This window comes from Ochlerotatus camptorhynchus, unplaced genomic scaffold (genome assembly GCF_037179485.1).
Source record: "Ochlerotatus camptorhynchus isolate MF236.1 unplaced genomic scaffold, CSIRO-AGI_Acam_v1.1 ptg000963l, whole genome shotgun sequence".
Taxonomy (NCBI): domain Eukaryota; kingdom Metazoa; phylum Arthropoda; class Insecta; order Diptera; family Culicidae; genus Ochlerotatus; species Ochlerotatus camptorhynchus.
The window spans coordinates 41637-67130 of record NW_027041402.1 but is presented as its reverse complement, the minus strand read 5'-3'; the positions used below and the strand labels follow the sequence as shown (position 1 = coordinate 67130).

The window sequence follows — 25494 nt, the reverse complement described above, 5'->3', positions numbered from 1 at the left end:
ACGCCGAAATCATAGATATATTTGATGTTTTGTGCTCGATAGGCCGGGAATGAGCGATTAGGCCGTAGTAGATTTTTCCTCTATTTATTTATCTTGAAGATAAATTGTCCAGCTCAAACCGTTGTATGGGTAAAAGGTGGAAACATCATCATCTTCAGTAGTAAAATAATGTCGTTTCAACATACTAGTGCTTATTTTTTATGTTTTAAGGCCTGAACAAACAAATTTCTGAGGGATTATTGTCAGCGCTTGATTTTTTTTTTTTTTCTTTGGTTTGTTTTCCGTCGATCTTGTTTTCCGTGCTGAGCACCAATGCTACCGACGCCAGGAAGGCAGCTCCCACACCTGGACCCTACCTATCGACCCATCAACTCATGAACCGGGGACCAACGGCTTTACTTCCCTTCCGAAGGAAGACGTGATCAGAGATGTTATGCCTCAGAACATCCCGGCGGCGCCGACTGGGATTGAACCCAGGCCTGCTGGGGTGAGAGGTAATCACGCTTACCACTACACCACCGGCACCGCTGTCAGCGCTTGATGATTTCTAGAAATTTGAGTCTCGCCCACGCAAACCAACATCCTCATCGGGTTGGGAAAGACTTCCCCTATTCGATGGTTAGGTTGGTCTGCGTGGACGTGTCTTGAATTCCTAGAAATCTACGATAGAAGTCATTGTTTACAAAAGCTGTTACGCCCTAATTCCTGCTCTATCTAGAAATGCACAATAAAAGAAACCAGCCCTAATACACAGTATCGAAACATCTATAAAAGTGCTGTAGACTTACATTTTGATGTGTGATCTGTGATCTATAATAAGTGATAGCTTTTTTAGCCTAAAATTGATAACAACCTAATGAACCCTGAACTAGGACATGTACCCTATTTAACGCAAAAGTGTTGACCGCCGTGTGAAGCAATTAGTTCAACAGCGGCCGATAACACAAAATTCTATTTCGAAAAACCGATCTCAATTGTTCTATTCTTTCTCTCACTGAAATCATGGTCAAGTTCATGTGTCGGTTGGTGATTGGTTAACGCTCAGTCTTGCAAAAAGCTAACGTTGATGATATATAAAGACTGTCCGTTCTATTGTTCTTTCTTTCATTCGTGCCACGTTTTAGTGTAACCGGTCGATCGACACGCGCGAGTATTTTTATCGAAGCATAACATTTTACAATAATTTAAAGTGATCTAGTTTAGTTGTGATCGTTTGTTTGTAAAAATGGTGAGATCCGTGTGCAGCGAAGTCCCTGACGTAAGCAGCCTATCCAATAAAATTAATATGGAGGAATTAGCCCCAGTTTTAAAGAGCATTATCGTAACACGTACCAAGGAAGGGGCCACTATTGAAGAAATCATCGGTAATGTACTAACTTTGTAATGTTTGCACATTTTCCTTACATAATTGTTGCTTATTATCATCGAACAGATGACTACTTCACCTTCACAGGCGATGATCTTTTGTCGCTGTGCCGCAATCGTGATTCCATAGCGGACATACTGCGGAAAGTAGATGGCGTCTGGTGCTCGTACAGGTCGCCAAACGGTCCATATCTTTGGTACTGTTCAACGCAGAACACGAAACACCTCACCGAAATGATCAAAAAGCAAAAATCACCACGCTTCCAGAACCGAAGGTACCAACAACCAAACCGGACTCCCTACTCGAATAGGACACCAATGCCAACCAGCAGCGGAACTGGCCCGCGTGACAAGTTCTACCAAGACAACATCAATTTTATTCCCAAACGAAATAATTGGAATCGGGCACTGCATCGCTCGGCTGCGAATCATCCGTACATAGGAGCACCCCAATGGCGACAAGTACAGCAGGTCAAACCGATGAGGAAACCAGTGTTTCAGCCGATGATGCAGCCGATGCCTAATTACTATTCCAACAATGCGGTATGTTGACATAACCTCACTTGGTCATGCGGAGACGCTGAACATATTAGTGATCTAAACCTAACCTATTTTCCCTGTATCCCCATTGCAGATGCAGTCTGGACCCACGTTTTGTGGCCTTCAGATGATCGGAGACGACTTCTTCCTTTCACTAGCCAGATGGGAATTGGGACTCCTGTTTGACCCAGGTGAGTTTAATTTCTTTTCTTTTATCTTTTTTTCGTAATGTGAGAAACATAGTAAATGTATTTTTGTGATATTGGTCACTTTTCAATATTTTGATTTGGATTCTGATCTAACAATTTTGAGAGAGAAGAGCATAACTGACATACTAAGTATCTTGAGTGCAGAAATGGCGAAGAAAGGTAGAATATAATTTGAAACCTGAAAATCTATTTCATACAAACCAACGATAAATTCAGAAGACGAAATCATAACTCAATATTTATACAGTCAACTCTCCACAACTCGATATTCTATAACTCGATGTATTCAGCAGTCCCTTCATTTATCCATGCATGGTACTCTCTATAAGTCGATGCCTCCTTTGGTCGATGTTCTATATAGTGATATGTTGATTCTATAACTCGATATGTCAAAGGCAGAGCTTCTAAATTCTGTGATGTTGATGTTAAAATAAAAGGAACATTAAAAACATGACAGGGCTGGTAGTGAGTCACTTTTTACTGACTTTGTAACTTTTTTTCAAGCCAGTCATTAAAAAGTATCCATTTTTAAGGTCAAGTAACTAAAGTCACTTTTTCTTGTGATCAGTCACTATTTCAACTTTTATAGTTTGCATTTATTTCAAGATTGAGCATTCTTCTTGATGTTAGTCGAAAAATTCGAAGGTGTTGAGCTTCAATACAGCATTTTGACGTTTAATCGTCTTTCTCTATCTACTGGGTGTCATTTGGCTAAATAAAATGCACTGAGTTTTACAGGTTTCTCCAGAACATTAAAGGACAACTTTCAGGTTTACAATAAGAAAGCTTCTAAATGCATTAAAAATATGCTTTTTGTTTAACAACAACAACCGCAATTACCGCATACGTTTTCAAGTTTAAAAGAAACAGCTTTTGATTGTAAATGTTCAAGTTTACCATTTACTTAATTTTTGTCTATGATCTCAAAATATTCGATGCCTTGAAGTTTCGTATTCCATGTACAAATTCAAGATATTATAAGTGTCACAATTAAGGAAAACAAATGAATGTTTTATTTCAAGACTGCAATTATCTTTATGAAATATTCGAGATCTTCAGTGAAGTTCAACTAGCTTCACAAAAATTGAAGAAACTTTACAGAAGTGCTGAGGAATGGAAGGAAATGCTGAGAATTTCAGGGAAGCTTCATTAACAAACTGTGGGAACATAAGGGAAGTTAACATCCTGACAATATGGGGAACTTACTGGAAGATTTAAGAACCTCAAAGCAGTTCCATTATCTTCCGAAAAACTGCAGAAACTTTTAAGAAGTTCATAGAATTTCAGAGAACATGAGGAAAGTTGTGGAAACTTTTAAGAAGTTCTAGGTACCTTATAAAAGCTAGATCTAGAATTTAAAAAATCATAAGGGTAGATCCCGTAAATTTAGTCCAGACTTTTGGAGCAGCTAAAGATCTATAAGCGTAAGTTTAGATTTGAATAAAAAGAGTTTACTCTACTTTCCCGTGCTTTTCTTACGGGAAAAGTAAAGTAAACGCTTTTATTCATACGACCTATGGAGGCTCCGAGAACATCAAGACACATCAGATAACCAAATTTGAAGCATTCCGCTAACAACAAAATTTCATTACTTCATTATGATGACTACCAAGCCTTTGGGGTGTTTTCTTATTAAAGAGTTTTCTCCTTTACTTCACATAAATCTTTGGTTAGGTAGGTTCCGATTCTGCACGTTGTTTCATTTTTATACCTGTGATCTTGACAATTTTACCTAGGGGATAAGTACATAAGGGGGTTAGATTTTAATAAGTCTTTAATGGGAATAATACTGATGAATTGTAGTCGAAATACGTATCTGTCATGGATCCCAAAATTAATTAAGTGGAATTAAATGGAAGATAACTTTTTTGCTGTTTTATTTATACATTCCGCTAACAACCTAATTTCATTAACGGCGCCTGTGGTGTAGTGGTAAGCGTGATTACCTCTCACCCCAGCAGGCCTAGGTTCAATCCCAGTCGGCGCCGCCGGGATGTTCTGAGGCATAACATCTCTGATCACGCCTTCCTTCGGATGGGAAGTAAAGCCGTTGGTCCCCGGTTCATGAGTTGATGGGTCGATAGGTAGGGTCCAGGTGTGGGAGCTGCCTTCCTGGCACGTCGGTAGCATTGGTGCTCAGCACGGAAAACAAGATCGACGAAAAAAAACAAACCAAAGGAAAAAAAAAAAAAAACCTAATTTCATTAATTCATGCTTCATAAAGATGAGTGCGTGTAAATTTATTCGCAAATTCAAAGTGTTTCCTGGAGCCGGGGATGAAAACAACAATCATATTTGTAAACAATGAAAGCGTCATTGTCAGGCGGGTTTGTCTCTAGAAATTCCTGTCAAAAAGAGTTATATCAACGTTATATCCACCGTTCTAACTAACCCCGTATTCTCACTTGCCCCGTGCACCTTATTTCATTTTGATTTCCAAGAAAATTTCGAGAGCTTAAAGAAGTTTCAGAAAATTTCACAGAAGTACAGAGATCGATCTTCAGAAACATTTCGAGAGTTTCTTAGTAATCTATGGAACGAGAATTTCAGGAACAAAGAAGTTTAGTAAGCTTCAGAAAATAGGGGGGAAATTTTAAGAAATTCCCAGATTTTCTGAGAACTTTAGAGAAAAATATTGAGTTCTTCACATAAGTTCAGAAGCTCACGGAAGCGTAGGCATTTTAGGACATTTCAATTAAATTCAAGGCAGTACAACAAGCTTCATGAGAACTACAAACACGCTTCGAGAAATTCAGGAAAGAACAGAGAACCTCAGAGTAGTACAGTTAAAAGTTGAGAAATTACATAAATTTAAAAAAAAAAGTTTCGAGAACTTCCGCGATTTATTAAAACTTTAGAGAAGAATTTGAGAAAACTTTAGGCAGTCCGAAAAACTTCAGGGAAGTTTAAAAATTTGATTAGAAGCATCAGATTAGTTTCTCGTTATTGTTTGAGAACTTTAAGGCAGTTTCATTATATCCAGGAACAAGTAGCTCTGAGGACCTCAAAATATTCCATTCGATTTTCAACGGATAAATGAAAATATTTTTGGAGTTCTCCGTTTGCAATCGCTTTGTATTCTCCCGAAACTCTAATGGAATTATTCCAGAAATTTACTTGGAATGCTTCTCTAAAAAAAAAATCACCGAATATAGTTAGTATAGGTTAGTATACTTCTCGCAATTCCGTTGAAATAATTTTCCAAATTTCATTTTTAGCTATCCTCCAAATTCAATTTTTTTAATTTTCCTCGGACTTACCTTGAAATTCTCCTCAGTCAGAAACCCTTTGGAAAGGGGTCTCGGTAAGTTTTCCAGTGAGATCCAGCAAAATAAAATGCCGAGTTGGTCGGTGGTGCCCATCTCGGCAAAAAATCTAAGTGTGTAGATTTTTTGAAACACCTCTTGGCCTTCCGACACCATCCGCATATGTAGAACTCGGTTCAGGAAGTTTAAGTATCCGTTCGTCACCAATATCACACAAAAAAATCCGGAACAACGCAAAATCCAAAAATTTGACGGGAGGAAATTTTTTCGCTTCCATCTACAAATGAAATTAGAGTGGTGCCTCTGGTTATTGCCTTAGTTATTGCAGTTGTATAACAACTAATTTGATGCAACTTTACTGAAGATACAAATGTTATATTTCTAATGGTTCTTTACTGGTTTTAAAAATGTAGTTTAGGGTGACTCCAATAAAAAAAAATTTACATTAACTTTTGATACATTGATGTCTCGCAAATGATTTCAGTGCCAAAATTTCAAAGGGGCGTAATTGCTTTTGTAAACAATGGCTTTAGCCGTCGATTTATCGCAAATAAAAGCTAACTCCTCCAAAAAAAAATACTAGCTGGTAGAGGAAACATTCCTCTACCTGTTGGTGCAATTAATTTTTATGAGCGATCTTTTAGTTGCGAGAAATCGACGGCTAAAGCCATTGTTTACAAATGCAATTACGCCCCTTTGAAATGTTGGCACTGATTTGTTCTAAAAGCTTTTAGGACTTTTGATGACGCATTTCTTTGCTGAAGTAACCAAATTGCTATTTCTTTCAGTTGGAAAGTTATTAATGATTTTTGTTGCTATTTTCAAATGTGGATATCTTAAAAAAGGAGCAAGTGGATTTGTATGCTATTTGATGCATTTGAAAGAGTGATTTCATTCGTATATAATGTAACATTACGGGAGTCTTTAATGTTTAACTCATATAATTAATTTAAAAAAGGCGTATTTGTTCACGAAAATTATGGATACTTATAGAACTATAGATAGTGGATAGTTCCGTTAGAGTATGGCAGTATGAAAATTGAATAGAAGTTGAAAATGAGCGAAGGGCAATTAATGCGACAGTACAAAGTCAAACGCACACCTTTTTGCCTAACCCGTACGATGTACGCAGAGATTTGAAGTATGTCTTCAAATCTATAGGCCCAGACATACTTCAAATCTCCGCGTACATCGTACGGGTTAGGCAAAAAGGTGTGCATTTGGCTTTATACTGTCGCATTAATCGCTCATTTTCAACTTCTATTCAATTTTCATACTGCCGTATTCTAACGGAACTATCCACCTACCCTCTTCTAAAGATCATTCTCTAGCTAATAAATTATCACACTAAAGCTTCATGTTAGCATTTCCAACCAACACTATATTGCTAGTTTAAATTAAATACACTGAAACAAGGACCATAGTTAGGGATACTGTTTTGCAGAAAACACTTAGGGGCTTATTACGGATGTCACTTCACGGTGAAAACTTGTCACTTGTCATTCCCATTTGATTTGTACGGCTCTTATTATGAGTATCACTTTCTTATCACCGTGTAGTGACACCCGTAATAAGGCCCTTATTATCAATATAACCACGCTTAAAGCAGCGCCGGTGGCGTAGTGGTAAGCGTGATTACCTCTCACCCCAGCATGCAGGGGTTCAACCCCAGTCGGCGCCGCCGGGATGTTCTGAGACATAACATCTCTGATCACACAGGGAAGTAAAGCCGTTGGTCCCCGGTTCATGAGTTGATGGGTCGTTGGGTAGGGTCCAGGTGTGGGAGCTGCCTCCCTGACGTCGGTAACATTGGTGCTCAGCACGGAAAACAAGATCGACGAAAAACAAATCAAGGAGAAACAAACCACGCTTTTTACTGTTAAATCTACTATACGGATAGAAATCTCCTTATACCTTTTGGCAAATTTCTATGGCCAAAATAATAAGCAGACACCTTGCAAAAAGCTAATGAAGATCATGTGTCAAATAAAATGTATAAGCGGTCACACATACCTTTTATGCATTCTTATAGGACCTATGTGGTTTGTCTTATGGAATGTATGAGGCTGATTTTTTAATGCATTTCAGTTTTGAGTAGAGTGAAAGAGATAGAACCAAAATATTCTAGTACATTTGGTGAAAATGCTAGTTCAATCCAGTAGTAGTGTTGCCATGTGGTACAATCCAGTAGTAGTGGTGTTGCCATGTGGTACACTGAAAAATTGCAATAGCAGGTTAGTCACCAAAGTTTTCGAGCCGCTCCGTCTGTCACTTCGTTTATGCTACTACTGGATTGAACTAGCATTTTCACCAAATGTACTAGAATGTTTTGGTTCTATCTCTTTCACTCTACTCAAAACTGAAATGCATTAAAAAATGACAAAATGATACGCACTCTTTGCACACTGTCAAAGAATCATTGTACACAAAATCAACTTTGTGCAAAACCAAAACAAAAATACTATCCCATCTGGTGGATGATGGCACAAGCTTCTAAGAAAATTATATTACAGTGAACCACATTATTTTAATTGATTTCTTCGCCAGTTAGTCGTCTGTCACTTCGTTTGTGGTTTTACTGTTTAATCTAATAATGTTGTTTTTTTGCATTTCTAGGACACAACATTCAACAGAGTGGCCTTTGCGTTTCCGGTATGACAATCGCGGAAGCAGCGGACCGTGTAATGAAGGCCACCTACATTAACGATCGGGTCATAGTTAACGTAGGCGTCGTGGACTTACTGCATGGCCACGACTTGGTTGATATGCAGCAGGACCTACTCCAGCTGTTGAAAAATCTGGAAATCCGTGGTGTTTGCGCCATACTCACCACACTGTCACCATTGGCGAACAGTTCGCATATACCCGGCATCACTGACCGGTTACACAAGTTCAATGAACTTATACGCAAATTTCATTGCCAGTATGTCGACGTTTGGAGATGCTTCGTTAATGAACGATACAATACTCTGTACGAGTGTTTCCAGCCGGGACCCAGACAAGTCACAGGCAGCAACAAGCCGCATGTCTTGTGGAACAAGCTGGGTCGCCAACGTGTTATCAAATTCATAAAAACGGAACTCGCAGGATTGATTTGAGATCCAACACTTTAAACAATTACGGCCGAATTGTCACTCTAGCGTACTTGTATTTTTAATGTGTGCTCGGGTAGCTATTAAGCATATTTTTTCGAAAATTGTTTATCTGTTTAGAACACTTAAGGGGTAATATTTTCAGTAAGTCAATTGGTGAGATGTAAGGCTGTAGCCATTGTTGATCGTTGAGTAGCAAGCTATTTTGAAAACATCCGGACGTTTTTGAAATAGCTTTCTATGATGGAGATGATCCATTTGATCTTTCGACGCCCGGGTAGAAAGTATTATTGGATGATCTCTTGCTGTGCGGAACCTTTTCAGATTGAATCGCAGGCGATATTTTCTCTGAAGAGGTTCTTGCCATAAGCTTTCTCTATTGGGATACCGGTTCCCATTGGACACCAAGCGCACGACAATGGCAAAGGTCCATTTTACTGGCTACAATTCTAACGTACTACGCCGTAAAAATGAAAAATATAACATTAGATGTAAGAGAATGCAACAACAGATTGTGAAACCAAATATTAGTTACCAAAAATTTATAACACTCTAGGAAGATTTTTAAAAGTTAAGTTAGAGAAGAAATCACTATTTCACACAGAAGAGTGTTCATTATTTTGTGATGTATTTGTATTTTGAATAAATTTTTGTTATATGTTGTGTATATAAAGTATTTTCAAAGAACCACCGACCCGAAATCAAAAAACCCTTTTTAAGAGCCATATTCTACGTTTTCACGCTACTATATGCAGATAACTTTAAATTACACATTGGTTAGCATAAAGTTAGCTATCAACCAAAGAAGTTGTCACCAAAATACAGTCCTCAACTTATTAAACTGGGATCTGCAGACAAATTTCAAAATTGTTAAAGATGTGGCCCTGGGCTCATAACGTTGAACTTCCGTGATGTTCAGAGTAAATGTCTACCGGACCAAATAATCAGCTTCCTGATTCCCCCGGATGCCGCAGTGCACGGGAATCCAAATTAAATTCTTGGATTCAAAACACTTTTTAACCTATTGATTTCATACCTCAATCATTCTTGTCATTAGTAGGGTAGAGAACAACTTCGGCCTAATCGCCCATTTTGGGCCTATCGAGCAGAAAACATCACATAAATTCATTGTTTCAGAGTTAACAAATCAATTATGCGTTTGATACGCTGCTTTAGTTCAAACCGAACCGAACGAAATCAATGAGAGCGCGTGATATGAATGTTCACACCCATTTTACTCAAAAACAAAAGAAACGCTCCGACCGAATCAATTTTTATCTTCATCCGATATGCCGAAGGGAATTCAATGGCGCTTGAATGCGTTTCAATGCGTTAGGCCGAATTTAGAATCCGTAGGCCGAGTTTGGCGTCAAGAAGCAGTGTTAGACTTTTATCAGAATTTGTTTCTCTTAATGAAATCTTATGGTACGTACTGAAAGGTAAATAAGTTAGAAGCCATAAGTTATAATAACATTCCGTTGGTGCTAAACTACGCTAGATTAAGAAAGACTAAGTACGGGTTGTGCTTAATAGGCCGGGAATGGGGTAGCCCTATTGCTCAGCCCCCACCCAAACCAGGAGAGAATTTACAAAGCCTATGCGTTAATACATGCCAGACCGTTTGGCATGCCACCATCCTTCAAAAGCAGGCTCAGTTTTTAGACTGTTCCCACTAGTGTCAGATACATTAAATAGGAATAGATAAGGGAGGGATGATTCAATTGTGGGGCTGAAAAGAAACAAAATAAAAGAAACGGATAAATTATTAAATTATTAAAGTTTTGCAACATTCGGTTTGGTTTAGTTATTATTATATCGTACACGATAGTTTGTGGCTGAAAGATAAAAGAAACAACAACAGAAACAACATTATTTTCTACTTCTTGACTAGTTAATTGTAATTAGTTATTGGTAGTAATCACTTAGTTATTGGTAGTAATCTCCTTTCAGTAAACTCCCACGAGCTATACTGCCAAAGTTAGTTAAAACAAAACAAAATACTCTAAAATTGGGCATAACATATATGAGAATTATTAAAATTGTATAGAGAAGTGACGAACATTCCCTAACCGTAAAACTAGCACATCTTGCTTATTTAAACTATTCCAAAATAGGAAGCGATAAACCATATTGCATAGGATAGGATGCACTTCAATTATGTAGAAAATCTATGCTCAAGAACGGCTTTCTTTCATATTAAAATCTACTAAATTTCAGTAAACGTAACGGCGAATTAAGAGCTTCACTATTTATTTTGAAATGCTTCAAAAAATAAATCAAAACTATATTTAAAGTAACGTAAGTTAGATAATTCACAGAATTACATCATTGTTAATTGCTACAATAATTTTAAATGCATCGATTGTTGCATTCCTTCCATTGGATCATGAAAAAAATAGATCGATGATATCACTGCCTGTAAGTTTAGGATTTTATGAAACAGCAAACTACGCACATAGGACCCCCTAGGACAAATCTAATTCATATCTTCTACCGAGGAAATAAAAGTATGCGTACAGAAATAATCCACCACGTAGTTTTTGATAAAACGTTGATCTAGAATTACGAAAGGAAACGATTTATTTGAAGAAAATCACGAAATTAGATGATTGATGTTACTCACCCGGATACTGGTTCAAATAAATGATATTATCTGCCACATGTTTGGCGAGTCTTTTGAACAGGAACCTATTGGCAATTAGACCATCATTTAGTGGCTTCATTAGCGCTTGCACAACCCATTTTGCAATCCGCTGACGACAGCTAGACACCAATATTTCATTTAACTCAATCGATGGACTGTACGGACCCAATTCATCCTCTTCTTCTTCGTATTCGCCGAAAAAAATCACAAACCGAGCGCGGATACGTTCGTACCTCAGATAGTTCATATCGGCAATATTGCTCAGTAGTTCCCGTAGTTTTGTTTTCTGCATATGCAATTCACATGGCCATAGGCTTTTCTTAAGGTCAGCCTTCTTTTCCTCGCTAGATCCAAGCTTGGAATACTCTTTAGATACAAGCAAACCAGTGTGTGCATCGTCAAAGTCGTATTTGGGGGATTGCAATTCAAGAATTTCTTGTTGAACTTCAAGGATCTGCTGATTAGGTGGCTTACGTGTTGAGGAAGAATGTTCACATGCATTTGTAGGTTCAAACTTTTCAATCTCGTTGATGATGGCATTGATTTGAACTTGATTTTCACAGGAATCAAATATGTTTCCATTGTCGCCAGTTTCGAACATAGCTTCCAATTCTCGCATAATTTGATCGTCTTGAGCACCATCGTTTCCTGGCTCAGGAAGCTTGGTAATAGGGGACATCAAGGTATCTATTGGCTTTCGCTGCTGATCTTTCAGATTGTCTTCCCCTTCATGGTGCAATGAATAGCATGAATTGTCCTTCCTTTCCATGTGGGAAGACGAACGATCCCTATTACGAGATCGGGATCGTTCCTTGCGTCTGCTTTTTTCACGTTTACTTTTTTTAGCCCTTAGCTCCGGGCTAGTTAGTTGCATTTTACGTTCAAAATTGCGAATTTTCTCATCCAGAGACATCGCAGGTACATCCAGAAGTGGAAGATCATTGCTTTCGAGAAAATTTACCATATTTGCTTGTATGCTATAGGGTTCCTCATACGGATCGGTTTGGACTGCTACATGGGAGCATTCTTTCTTAATTATCTTTGGTGTGAACTTCATGTTGATAAGGGTCGGGTGCAGGCTAACTTCTTTGGTTTCCTTACGAATTTGCGAGATCTAGAATATTCCATACAAGTGTTATTTTTAAGGACAGTAATAGACGATTAAGAAAACAATCTTACCAACTTGAGAACGTAATTTCGATACAATGACATGATCATACAGGACTGCACCTGCAAATATTTCATTCAAATTACTTCCAGAAAACTAGGTTTAACAATGCTATTATCGTAATTGAAATTGTAATTGTAACTGTTCAGTGCATATCCCGTGCCTTCCACTAAATTGGCGTATCTAGGGACCAACCCCCAGGTCTATGCACCTACTGTCATTCCAGTTGTACTGATCACTCTAGACTAACATGGATAGTCACATCCGGATACTCCATTGGGTGGGCTCAAGTGTCCGTCCAGGTTCTGGTACATTAACTTATATCTATGCATGGTTGAAGCTACTACTATTTGAAATTTTAATTTGATCTGTGTTGAATAACAGCACTTCATATGTAGGACTATAGTTTTACATCAAAAGGATTGAATTAATAATTCTTTAAGGCAAAATGTTCTAATTACTGCAATATTATTGCCCGTGTGGTGCTTGCTTAAAGGTGTTTTCTTGCATAGCCCATCTAGTCTTTTTTCTCATCACACTTTGCAATTTCAAGACTACAACTATTTCGCGAAATGCCCCATCTCGCGGAATTTCATTTCGCAGAATACCCCATTCCTCTTAATTTCATTTTGGTGGCTGATTATTTATATAAACAGCTTTCGGTGCCAAAGACTACGATAAAGAAAACTCGAAGAACTGCGTTTAAAAGAAGAAAAAATACCCTAAAATTATTTAATCAGGATCAAACCATTCCATCAAATGAAATGCCGCGAAACGAATTATATCGCCAAATGGAAGTCCGTGAAATGGATCATTCCACGATATGGACTTCTACAAAATGGGTTTCCAATGAAATACCGTACAGCCCACATAACTCAATCATAATGTAGATATATCTGTAAATTTCAGAAATTGCTTGCTTGTCCGCAGCATAAAATCCAGTTTTGGTTTCAGTTACATGACTACATTCACAAAACCCTGATATTTTGAATTGTGAAATTGCGAAGTGTAATAATGGAAAAAGGACAATGCAAAAATTAATTTAAAACCAAACTATATTGAACAAATCTAGGCCAAATAGTAAGACAGGAAAAGAATTACATATTCAAAGTAGGGAGCATTTTTTTTTGCTAAATATTCTCTTCTTTTTGATATATTAAATATAGGGAATACTCCCTTCTATATTGAATATTCGAAGGAAATATTTTAACAATAGTGACTTGTACGATTACAATTCTTTCCGAAAGAAAGATCGATTCGTAAAGATTATGGCAAATGTTCGTTTTACCTAGTGGCCATTATGCCAAATGTACCAAAACCGTCAGGACAATCTTTTGAGATCTTACTTACCGCTTTCATTTCAATACTTGCAGCGCATCTTTTCACCTCATCTGGTGTGAATGTTACACTTTCATACGGTTCCACCGTACTGGACCATGCATCGTAGTTATTTTCCAGTAATTTTTCCAAGAAATTCAAGTACTGCAGCCGTACCTTTCCCGTCAGCCGGTGCGCCGGTAGATCGATACTATCTATAGTCTCTAGCAATTCCATCGGGTCGGCAAGGTGTTCCTCGACGTTTGGAACCTTGCACGGTGCATCGTTCAGGTATTCGTAGAAGATGTCCGATTTTCTGTACAACAGCTCGTACGGATCATGTTCCGGCTCGGCGCAGTACTGTTTACCACTTGTAGTCCTGCGTAAATGAGGTCTTCTATAAGTTTCGTTTATGAAAAATATCTTACATCATGGATATTACCACTTTTGCTTCGGCATTATCGAAAATTGAAACAACCGAACTGGCACGATTGAAATTATGATAAATGTTTACAACTGCATTTTTCCTAAAACAACAAACGATAGAGAACCATCGATATGAGTGCAATCGGACGAAGCGGACAAGAATAATGGTTATCGCCGGTTTTGTTTTGATCGATTATCAGAATCTTGCAGTGACAAGGTCTTAGATTTAGGATAGGGTTGCTTACACGCTATCGCAGCCTTCAACTTAATCGCGCATTTAGTACTTTTTGATGTTCCGTCGCGTTTGGTGTTAGAATGACGATAAATAAAATCTATGTATCGTGTATTTTTAGTTGTTAATAATTAATTTTGTATATGTTTGTATACAATCTTAAATTATCAACATCCAAAAATTCGCCAACAAGAGTTACTAAATGAGACAACAAGAGTTAGTACCTTTTTTGTATATAAACCTTTGCTCAAATGATCAACTGTGGTAAACAAATTGCGCCGCACTACCAGAGTTGCCAGAGTAATTTTTCGATTATCGGTACCATCCGTTCACAGAAATCAAAATTAAATTATTGGAATTTATTTATTGAACATAACTGACGAAGATCTTGAACGGTGCATACATGTTTGGGGCGGTGAATGCATTTTATAAGGGCACTATACACAACGGGTTGATCGTCTGAATATGTCTGAAAATACCTATCTTAATGAGATTATTGATTAATTATTGCATGTTGCTGTTTTTTATCTCTATTTCACTGCTTCCTCTCTCTCTCTAATAAAAAAACCATACCCGAACGACAACCCAAATGATAGAACATGTTCCATAAAAGGTTTAGAAGATGATACCCAGAACACGTCATTTAACAAACAACAATACAAATTTTATTAGGGCTGGCAACCGGAAGATTTTTTTTAAATTTATTATGCGCTTTTTTTTTATTTTAATTTTTTTTTCTTCTTTGATCTTGTAGCAGATGTAACATTGATTCGATTAAATTAAATTTAAATCACACTGTAAATTATATTGTATACGAGATTCGGCTATACAGTCTGGAGGGTTCAAACGATAGGTTTTTAACTGCCCAACGTTTCGGGTGTTTTTGGTTGCCTTCTTCAGAGGAAATTAGTTCAATCGGTTACGTTCAATATATTGATTTCCAATATGGGTTGTCTCATCTGATTTTGGTTGTGGATGTTTTTGGATAAATCGCGCTTGCTTTTCACCACTGGACACGGACACTCTCTAACTGTGCATTCAAAAAGGTGAATTATGTGTGTCGTGTGAAACGTTGGGCAGTTAAAATCTGTCATCACTGTGTCACTTAATCATTTTTCTATTATTTCAGGCATAACATTTGATAACGGCACAAAAGCATTTGTAAACAAACCTTCTAAGGCCCTTTACACGCGAACCAAAGTAAGCCCACGCAAACCAACAACATCATCGCATAGGGGCAACTATCACCTTTCCGTAAGTGGTATTGGTTTGCGTGGGCGTACTTTAGTTCGCGTGTAAAGGGCCTTAGAATGTTTGTTTACAAATGCTTTTGTGCCGTTATCAAATGTTATGCCTGATTTTCTCCTATTCGCCACGAGCGGTATCGTTAGATCGCTATGGAGCTCAAAAATCGGTTGAAATACCAATATAGGTAGTTCTGGCAACACTGTACACTACACTTGTTTTGTATCCGCACTCGTTGGTGAATCGAAGTTCAGCGCGTCGTGAATGAGATTTGCTACCAAAACGAATCTATGAAATAAATATTGTTTTAAACAAAGTGTTATCGTAAAAATTAAAAGTTCATGAAATCTTAATAATACTTCCAACATGTGTGGACGAACGTGCCTGTAAGTTTAAACCAAATTAAAGTAAGACCTTCATTATTAATGGAACTTTATCAAAACAGTCTACCAAGCCCGGTAAGGGTCCGTTTTGCAAGGCAGAACAGGCTGATAGAAGCTTTAAATTTTTATATTAGCCTTAGATATCAGCCATATGTGTAAATATTTAAATCTTAGGTAATCATGACGTTTTGATATTTGAAAACAACGCGAATGAAAAAAAAAGAGGCCTATTGCGTCAGAATCTGTCATGATTACCTGAGTTAAAAAAAACGAATATTTACGCTGTATGCAGCGAAAAATTAATGGTTTCTGGAAAGGTACATTTGGTATAAGTACGTTTGGCATAATGTCCACGGTCATATAGCATAATTGCTATTATTCGACATATTTTTGAGACCAATGAGTTAATTTACAATCCTTCTTTTAATTTAGTTTGCACTGAAGTTTCCTGGAACTTTTCGTAGAATTCAACGTAAACTTTCGTTAAAAGTCTCCTCACCTTTTCCTAAGTATACTCCTAAATTCCTTTGAAATATTCCTCAGGATTCCCTTTGACATGTTCGCAGAAAATCTGGGAATTTTCCTCTCAGAATTCCCTTGAAATTATCCTGAATTTCCCTTGGAATTTTCCTCAGAATTTCTATGAGTTTATTAACAAAACTCAAATTAAATTCTTTTATCCATATAGGTATTCGCAGAATTTTCTAGGAAAGCTCCCAGAGATTCTGTTAACATTTTATTTGAGTCTCTTGAAATCATCAGCAGATTTTTTTTTTGCAACTATTCTTAGAATTCGGTTCCCATGGAATTCTTTTCAGTATTCCATTAAAAAATCTGCACGATTTTTGCCTAATATTATTAATTATTTTGTTGGACATTGTTCTAAAGTCTCAACATTCGAAATTCTATGTACTTCGGTAGTACTGTACCAGGGAGGCAACTTCAAAATCATCTTCAGAACTTTGTTCTGAATCCTTTGAAGTGCTTTTTTCGTGGTAGCGTAAAGCATGGCCGGTCTAAAAACTTGTTTAAATATTAGAAGTTTATTCGTCAGGCAAAGTTTGGATTTCGTGTTTAACGGAGACGAACCAGCTCAGGGCTGAAAGTCTCCTTAATAAAAAAATCTCTCTCGCGTACAAATTCCTATTAGAATGCAATGAGATTTATATCTTGATTTTTTAAATGCATCACGAGTTCGAAATTCTCGAAGTGCTTTATTATGGATTTCATCCTCGAATCCATGGTTTTCAATTCTCTACCTTTGGAATTCTAACCAAAATTTCTGTGAAGTGCCAGATTCTTGAAAAAAAAAAATCTATTTTTCAAAAACATTCATTGAGTTCTACTACCCCCTCCACCTGGCAACACCTATATTTACAGTCATGCTGAACTCAACTGCTCAACGTGAATCTGAAATTATTTAATAGAATTTGGTACCTGGTTTTCAAGCTTTTTCATTCAAGAAGCACCTTTCGATATCATAGAAGGAGCACTCTGAGCACTGTATTGCAAAATACAACAATCTTATTCTTATGATAGACATGATTGTAGTACCGTTGTACTCCTTTAATTACGTTGATTATGGTACTGGTACGGTACTATAATCATGACTGTTGAGAGTATTAGGGATTCAGACCATTAGGGACTGTTCATAAACCACGTAGAAACCTTAGGAGGAGGAGAGGGGCATTTGCGGATTGATGGCCTAATGTCGCAACGCCACGTGGTTTCTCAACTACACTCATATATCATACCTGAATTATTTTAAGCGCTATTAATTATTGTCTATAAATCTCACCCTCTTCCCAGAACGCTTGAACCGAAAGAGATCCAATGCTGCTGCAGATATCAAAAAACCACGCAGACTAAACCCAAATCTCCAGAATATCGAAATGAATTCAATTGCGGTCGAAAGTACCAACCATCCCACAACGTCGCTCCAACGGACATAACACCAGTGCTGGTTTCTGCAGCGTATTTTGACGAGAACAAGGACAGCGCGGAGCGAACAATTGTACCGATGATGTGGAGCATGGTCCCCCGTTGGCATAAGGGTGATTATCGCAAGCACGGTCTTACAACGAACAACTGCCGATTGGAGAGTTTGGCCAAGTCTAAGCTGTACGGTCCACCGCTCGAAGCCGGTCACCGATGTGTGATTCTCTGCGAAGGATTTTATGAGTGGCAAACGACCAAGGAACTTAAATCATCCGAACGACCTGCATTCTACATTCACATGCCCCAGAAGGAAGGCGTGAAAATCGAAGATAAATCCACGTGGGATCTCGAAAACAACGGTGGAATTAATCTGTTGAAAATGGCTGGCCTATTTGATGTTTGGGAAGATGAAAATGGCGACAAACTGTACAGCTATACATTGATTACATTCGAATCCAACAAGAAATTCTCCGAAATCCACCACCGCATACCGGCAATTCTGGAAACGGACGAAGAAGTTGCTTCTTGGCTCGACTTCCGCAAGGTAGGTGCTACTCGAGCGTTAAACATGTTGAAGCCATGCGAATCGATCCAATGGTACGGAGTGACCAATTTAGTAAACAACTCCAGAAACAAATCAGACCAGTGCAATAAGCCGATTGGAGAGATCAAATCTAGCATGAAGGCAACAGTTACCCCCAAGAGCAAGATGATGCAAAACTGGTTGATTGTAAAGCAGAGAAGTAGCGATGATGCGAGCGTAAAAACGGAAGCTGATGAATCAAAACCACAACAGAAGAAATTGAAACAAGAAGATGCCGAATAAGTCGTTCTTTCTATTAACTTACAAAAAAAACTGCATTTGATTTCTATTCCGTTGCCATATGTTCATTATTTGTGCTAGAATCGTTACTCTTTCTCATTTGTAGCTGCTTACGAGAAATAAAATGCAACTTCAGATGTTGAACTGTCTGCGCGTTTCCATCCCATTGCTGAAACTTTTTAAATTCGAGCGCATCGGAAAGATTGGGCAACTCCAGACCACCGCCGTTGAAATTCTCCAGTTCCTTTTCCAGTGTTATCTTTATGGTTGCCTCACGGGACGCGTGCTGATTGTTCCGTTGTTTACTGATTGACTGAACCAGTTTGATCTGCTCCAATTCCTCCTCAAAACGTGCAAGATATCTGTAAGTTGAAAATTATGTTTATTAGATCGAAACAACTAGATGCGGAATGCATCTAACGTACGTGTCTATCAGCTGTTCAAATTCCTCACTATTCAACGGTTCCTTTCGGTCTTCCAGGTGTTCTGCAAACCAGCCCAGCTTTTTGCCCACTATGTTGGCCTTAACGGCGTGACCCATCTTCTTCTTCTCGCGGTTGTTAATTCTAAACATAAATCATTAAACATCCATAAGAAATAGTTTTACGTTCGAAGAGTGTAATGTGTAGCAACTTACTTTTTCACTTTCCTGGCCAGCGCCAATGTTTTCCGACTTTGGGGATGTTTACACTTGACTAGTTCCTTTAGCATGTTTTTCGGCTAGTAGGGAAGTATTGAAACGAATCCAATAAATCAGATAAAAACAAACATTTTGAATACGAATTACAATAACCAATTACCATTGTGTATGTTGTTAACTTCTTGATCACGTAATAGAATTATTTCACTGGATCTACCTGTATTTTACAAAATTTTCCTGGACTCTCAACCGTATTAGCTGTAAAAAAATATTATGGTTAAGGAACACATGAAAACTGAACGTAAACAAATGCACGTGCCGTAGACATTTTCGATCAACTGTGACATGCGATGGCTTCACGCTATTTCAAAATTCCCAAATTTGGGTATAATCCACCTATATCGGTTAAAACTGAACCTACCCAAAAATGAGTAAACTATGTTAGGAGTGACAAGTTGACAAATGAACAAAGTCGATCGGATTCATGTCGACGTTGTCCATTTGTCAACATGTCACTCCCAACATAGTTTGCCCATTTTTGGGTAGGTTCAGTTTTGACCGATCTGGGGTGGATTCTACCCAAATTTGGGAAGTTTTGAAATAGCTACCAAAACGAAAATCTGTCAGCTATAAAACTAAACATCAGGTCAAGGAAACATTCCCTAATAAAAAATGTATGGTTAATTTGCTTAACGACGTGTTCTGGGTGTCATCCAAACCATTTGTGGAATAGTTCAATGATTTGGGTTATCGTTCGTTTATGGTTATTTTTTATTAGGGTTTCCGGAGTGATTTGAGATTTGGACGTAATTGCTTTTGAAAACAAACACGTCAATCACTGATTTCTCTTGAATAAAAGCTCAATCTCACAAACAAACTATACCAAATGATATTAGAGGAATCATTCCTCTACCTCATAGTGTTATTACTTTTCGAGATTGAGCTTTTATTCGCGAGAAATCGGTGATTGACGTATTTGTTTACAAATGCAATTACGCCCAAATCTAAAATCACTCCGGATTTATAATTCAGCTTTCAATCCCAGATTAATTTATTATCTACTTTATCTACTATTGAAGATGTAAATGCAGATTGTAATTGTAATTTATTGCTACCAAAATGAAAACCTCTCAGTTATAAAACAAACTACCCTAATAAATTTGTAATTGCTATTTTGTTTAACGACGTGTTCGGGGTATTCGCCTTGACACCAGTCCCGAAGTGATGTTTCTTCACACACATTTTGACAGTTCCTTATGGGGTTTTGCATTGGAGGGAGAGAATAAGAAAAAGTCCGCCATATTTCACACATAGACTGACAGTTACATATGAGATTTCTCCATAGGAGTAGAGTTACAGAGCTCTCTTCAACGGCAATCACCCAACCATTTGTGGAATAGTTCTATCATTTGGGTTACCGTTCGTTTATGGTATATTTCTATTAGGGTATACATTAGATCAAGGAAAGAACAATTTCAACATCGGGTACCTAACGAGCAACCCTAATAAAAATACCATAAACTAACGATTTCCGAAATCATAGAACTATTCCACAAATGGTTTGGCTGATACCCTGAACACGTCGTTAAGCAAAATAACCATACACATTTTATTAGGGTTGCCAATCGGCGTCACCGGCACTTAGTGTCAAGATGTAGATAATAACCCATATTCTCGTTTTCGTTCGAACCAAATTTTCCATACAAAAAAATAGTTTTTTTTTATATGGAAAATACGGTTCGAACGAAAACAAGAATATGGGTGAATATTGTTATAAACACAGAGAACAGACGTCCAACTTCCGTTACGTGGCGCAAGCATTTTTTTTTTTCCTTTAGTTTGTTTTCCGTGGTACCGACGCCAGGGAAGCAGCTTCCACACCTGGACCCTACCTTTCGACCCATCAACTCATGGACCGAGGACCAACGGCTTTACTTCCCTTCCGAAGGAAGGCGTGATCAGAGATGATATGCCTCAGAACATCCCGGCGGCGCTGACTGGAATTGAACCCAGGCCTGCTGGGTGAGAAATAATCACGCTAACCACTACACCACCGGCGCCGTTTAGTGGCGCAAGCATATCCTGATTTCCTCTATACATTTTCCACTTTCGATCAATTTGGCGCTTGTGTCGATACATTTTCTGTTGAAAAATGCCACTCAGCGCCTCGCTCAGCGCTACCTGCACTTAGTGTCTAGTCGCAGAGAACAGACGTCCAACTTCGGTCAGAAACTTGTGTAAAGATAAGCGGGAGCATCATCGTTAGGTGGCGCTAGAATCACCGACGAACCGACATGACAGTGGAGGATTTCGTTTGTCCGCAATTCGATTTGTCAAATGAACGATTTGATCTGTCAAACGATGTGAGACCCAAACCATGTCCACATAAATTTAACGTGTGTTCGTGTCCTTGATCATGATATGTCGCAATCGGAGGACTAGATAGCGGTAGTGTTTAACGTACTTTTAATATGGCGTCTTGGGCAAGACTTTGAAAGTAGCTTGTATGAGCTGTCACGTCAGTTCGTCGGTCCTGATCTCCTGATTTCCTCTATAAATGTTCCACTTTCGACTAATTTGGCGCTAGTATCGATAAATTTTCTGTTGAAAATTGCCACTTGGTGCTACCAGCACTTAGTGTCTAGTGTAAATTGTGCAACGCCAGCGCCATCAGGTTGTCAAAGAGGGTTTTTAAGTGGGGAAGTCGCCGTTAGTGCCGCTTAAGTCGAATAGGAATCATAACACGTTTTTAGAGAAGTTTTGTTCGAACCTCTGTTCTCTGTGGTTATATCAACCGGTGGAAACTAACGATTTAAAATTGGCCCAGCCTATTGGCCCCAAGTATATCTATAAGCAAACCCCATTCTAGTCGAAATTCTAGTACTACACTATGTTTGTTTTGATTCGCTATGAAAGTTTGACAGATAAAATAAATAAAATTTCTTCGGGACCTTCTGGTCTTACACTCAAAGAATAAATCACATATCCAATGGAAAATATTCATTAGTTTCGTTCGAGCCGTTTTTCCATACACAAACTTATTTTTTGCATAAAAAATACGTATAAAACAGCAAAAAAGGTTATCTTCCATTTAATTCCACTTAATTAATTTTGGTATCCTTGACAGATACGTATTTCAACTACAATGTGCAGTCTTCATCAGTGTCATTCCCACTAAAGAACTTTTCAAAATCTAACCCCCTTAAGTACTCATCCCTAGGTATAAAAGTCAAGATCACAGGTATAAAAATGAAACTACAATGTGTTGAATCGGAACCTACCTAACTAATTAAAATCAAAGATTTAAGTAAACTAAAGGAGAAAAATCTATCAACTCTCTAATAAGGAAAATCCCAAAGGCTTGGTAGCCATCATAATGAAGTAATGAAATTGGGTTGTTAGCGGAATGCTTAAATAAAACAGCAAAAAAGGTTATATTCCATTCGTACAAAAAGTGTTTCGTTTCCAGAGGCATTGGCCCACGATTCGAAAATGCGAATTTACCCGTCACATAATTTTTGAACAGACCCACATACCGTATACGAAAATGCCACTTATTGCCGATAAGTGGATTAATCTGCTTATTGCATGTGATATGAATGGAAAGATTGCAAACACATTGATGTAGTGTATTATTTTATTTATTTTCAACATTGAATTTTATTTGTTTGTAATTATTGATCATTTTTATTAAAATTCAAATTTCTATACAAGCACTATATTTTTTGTTTAATAATAATCATCTTTTCACGTATATGATCTTCATGAAACAATCGAAACTCATCTTCAATCGGTGTTCTGCGGTTCTGCGCCAATGCAAATAAATAAATAATTGCGTAGAATTTAAGGAAAATTTGGAGTACGAAGCATGGTACAGATTATATAAAAAAAAACAACTCATAGGTATCCTCCAAGAATGACTGATGTTCCAAGTACTGAGATAAAAATTTCCTTCGATGTGCCAAATAGTCTTAAGGAACAGTAAGCGTAAATGACAATAACTGATAACAATGTGCATTTCCTTCGATTTCAGGACCAGGCGGTTATTTTGCTTTGTTTCGTTACCTAACATTAACTTTTTGTTTTCCCTCATGACAATTATTTCTAAGCGTAGATGTGCTGCAAAAACTGATAACAAACGAAAACCGAAACAGGTTGGTTAGGGGTGCCCTGTTTAATTATAACTCCTAGTTTGTGCAAATCATATAAAAATACTAACCATTTATCAGGGCACACTGGTTTCTGAAATAACAACTCTGGCCGGTCTATGGTATTATTTTGTATTGTTCAATGCTCAGAATAGGAGCCACAATTAAAAACGGTATCTCTATTTCCTTACATTACTTTTGGGACTTAAATCAAAATAGTTGTTGGTAGAATTTTGTTTTGCCTAATTTTATTTTTTCTCAATTTTTTAGTTCAATCAATCATTTCGCTTGTTTTCCCTATTCCATATTCTAGATCCTAGATGCTCATTTCCATTCTACTCGTGTTGCTTTGAATTCAAATTAATATCTATGTTCACCCCATTCTTAATGTCGTCAAACCGTTTTGATAAACGTGTTCAAATGAAATAGATTATAGTTACAATCCAACAGAAGAGGAAAATTCACCAGATGTGTACGGATCAAATGTCGCCGTGGTAGGTCTATTCTGTTCTAGTTTCAGTGGGGAAAAGCAAAGCGCTCACGTAGACCGTTTGTTTGGGAAAAAAAAACCGTGCTGTTCATATTGAAAAATGATTTAAACATTGGCATACAGGATGATGTCCGTTTTTTTTTACAAGCCAGCATTCTCTTCTATCGTAAAATTTTTGAAAAAGAAACAACACCTTGCAGTTTGATTTCCTATCGGATCGCGTAACCACGCTTTCGAGTAACAGACTTCTTGCGAACAGCAATTCTTCGTTTTCTTCTTCATCATCGGTTCAGCCTTCCGACAAAGGATAGTGTTTTGACACTACGTTAATTTTCAACACACTGACAAAGCCTTCGTTCTCGATCGAGTAAGTAGAATTTAGAACGTACTGATGACTTTTTGTGGTATCCATACATATTATTTAGCAGTAGTGTTTTTTTCTGGTATAATGTTTTCTATTTACTTGTTTGTCTGTTTCCAGTAATGATAATGCCTAAGGTGTAATATAGTTTTGCAATTATATTCTGCTTTTTTTATATTTTTAATTTAATTAAAGTGTTTTATTTTTCATTCGTAGTTTTCCTTTAAAGTCTCTTCTCGCCCCCATTTGCGGTTACTGCGTGAATTATCCGTACAATTTTAATGATAATAATCTTGATTATTTTAACCTCTGTGATTTTCAATAATGTTTGCTATACAACACTACCTAGAATCGGGAACGTGTTTCGACGACATCGATGACGGTGTATTGGCTGAAGTGTTGGCCTGTTTTAATTCACGAGCTTTGGCAGCATTTGCCTGCTGTTGCTGACGGGAGCGTCTATCGATACATCCACCTCCACCTCCTCCTCCGCCAGCACCAGCCATAGCTTTAGATGAAGATTTTCCTTTCCCTGGGTGTTGCTGACCCTGGCCACCGCGCGGTAGCACCTGTGGAGCATGCAAACTCTGCAGCTCGTCCGCCAAGCTGCTATCACTTTCAACCTGCTTTAGATTATCACAATTGCCTTCGTCCTTTCCACTGTTGTTGTAATTTGCTGCACCATCCTGATCATCGGCATCGCTACCGGTAGATTTTTTTACATTCTTATTTACGGTACTATTGTTGTTACTCCCAATACCTAGACTTAATGAATTTAACTCATCGGTCACGTCTTCATCTGCGGGTTTATTAAACGACTGGATGTTGGCGATGGTTGATAACATTAAAGCTTGAACGAATTGTGATCTGCAACAATGAGTATATTATTAACAAATACATTTTTTTTTCTAATTATCAAAGGAATAATATTTCGCCATCTTTTAAACCGTTCGTTGTAGGTACCAGTGACCATTAACTATTAGTAACAACTTCACTATAAACAATCTATAGACGACAGGAGGTTAAATGTAAACAATGATAGATGATGGATGAGGCTAAAATAAACTATGAAACTATTAGGGAAATTGGGGGTAAGCCCGGCGCCTTAAGTATTATGATTATTTTTAAATAATAGAGAACTTATGTGGTTACGGCACTCCTTACTAAACAGATATCTTGCAAGCAAAAAATAAATTAAATCATATGT

General features: G+C 37.7%; 5 protein-coding genes across 5 annotated transcripts in view; 2 read left to right on the top strand and 3 right to left on the bottom strand.

Moving 5' to 3' along the window:
* The first annotated feature begins 1018 nt into the window (after positions 1-1018).
* On the top strand, positions 1019-9057 carry LOC135715605 (maternal effect protein oskar-like). Its single transcript, XM_065238800.1, has 4 exons — positions 1019-1364; positions 1433-1908; positions 2000-2096; positions 7997-9057. Exons 1-4 carry the CDS (start codon positions 1226-1228, stop codon positions 8476-8478), a joined length of 1194 nt encoding a protein of 397 aa, XP_065094872.1. The 5' UTR covers positions 1019-1225; the 3' UTR covers positions 8479-9057.
* A 1649-nt stretch (positions 9058-10706) lies between these two features.
* On the bottom strand, positions 10707-14182 carry LOC135715607 (uncharacterized). The gene is made up of 5 exons (XM_065238801.1): positions 14044-14182; positions 13635-13980; positions 12296-12346; positions 11096-12230; positions 10707-11028 (listed from the first exon to the last, which is right to left on the bottom strand). Exons 1-5 carry the CDS (start codon positions 14058-14060, stop codon positions 10949-10951), a joined length of 1629 nt encoding a protein of 542 aa, XP_065094873.1. The 5' UTR covers positions 14061-14182; the 3' UTR covers positions 10707-10948.
* A 1594-nt stretch (positions 14183-15776) lies between these two features.
* LOC135715603 (abasic site processing protein HMCES-like) lies at positions 15777-18651 on the top strand. Its single transcript, XM_065238798.1, has 2 exons — positions 15777-15890; positions 17697-18651. The coding sequence occupies exons 1-2, from the start codon at positions 15871-15873 to the stop codon at positions 18649-18651; spliced, it is 975 nt and encodes a 324-aa protein (XP_065094870.1). The 5' UTR covers positions 15777-15870.
* Positions 18652-18686: 35 nt separating this feature from the next.
* Positions 18687-19538, bottom strand: LOC135715604 (translation machinery-associated protein 16 homolog). The gene is made up of 4 exons (XM_065238799.1): positions 19449-19538; positions 19286-19368; positions 19074-19214; positions 18687-19010 (listed from the first exon to the last, which is right to left on the bottom strand). Exons 1-4 carry the CDS (start codon positions 19449-19451, stop codon positions 18695-18697), a joined length of 543 nt encoding a protein of 180 aa, XP_065094871.1. The 5' UTR covers positions 19452-19538; the 3' UTR covers positions 18687-18694.
* Positions 19539-24107: 4569 nt separating this feature from the next.
* LOC135715602 (E3 ubiquitin-protein ligase KCMF1-like) overlaps positions 24108-25494 on the bottom strand; it is a 37540-nt gene continuing 36153 nt past the window's right edge. Inside the window, exon 5 of the mRNA XM_065238797.1 lies at positions 24108-25154. Within this exon, the coding sequence (XP_065094869.1) occupies positions 24629-25154 (526 nt within the window). The 3' untranslated portion in view covers positions 24108-24628. The remainder of the gene's footprint in view (positions 25155-25494) is intronic.

Excerpts from the sequence above, each read along its gene's own strand:
- LOC135715605 (XM_065238800.1), top strand. The coding sequence starts at position 1,226 with ATGGTGAGATCCGTGTGCAGCGAAGTCCCTGACGTAAGCAGCCTATCC. Across the intron at positions 1,909-1,999 it reads ATTACTATTCCAACAATGCG|ATGCAGTCTGGACCCACGTT; the intron begins GTATGTTGACAT and ends TCCCCATTGCAG. Across the intron at positions 2,097-7,996 it reads GGGACTCCTGTTTGACCCAG|GACACAACATTCAACAGAGT; the intron begins GTGAGTTTAATT and ends TTGCATTTCTAG.
- LOC135715603 (XM_065238798.1), top strand. The coding sequence starts at position 15,871 with ATGTGTGGACGAACGTGCCT. Across the intron at positions 15,891-17,696 it reads ATGTGTGGACGAACGTGCCT|AACGCTTGAACCGAAAGAGA; the intron begins GTAAGTTTAAAC and ends CCCTCTTCCCAG.
- LOC135715607 (XM_065238801.1), bottom strand. Across the intron at positions 12,231-12,295 it reads GAAATTACGTTCTCAAGTTG|ATCTCGCAAATTCGTAAGGA; the intron begins GTAAGATTGTTT and ends GGAATATTCTAG. Across the intron at positions 11,029-11,095 it reads TTATTTGAACCAGTATCCGG|ATCAACGTTTTATCAAAAAC; the intron begins GTGAGTAACATC and ends TCGTAATTCTAG.
- LOC135715604 (XM_065238799.1), bottom strand. Across the intron at positions 19,215-19,285 it reads CTGGCCAGGAAAGTGAAAAA|AATTAACAACCGCGAGAAGA; the intron begins GTAAGTTGCTAC and ends ATTTATGTTTAG. Across the intron at positions 19,011-19,073 it reads TTTGAACAGCTGATAGACAC|ATATCTTGCACGTTTTGAGG; the intron begins GTACGTTAGATG and ends TTCAACTTACAG.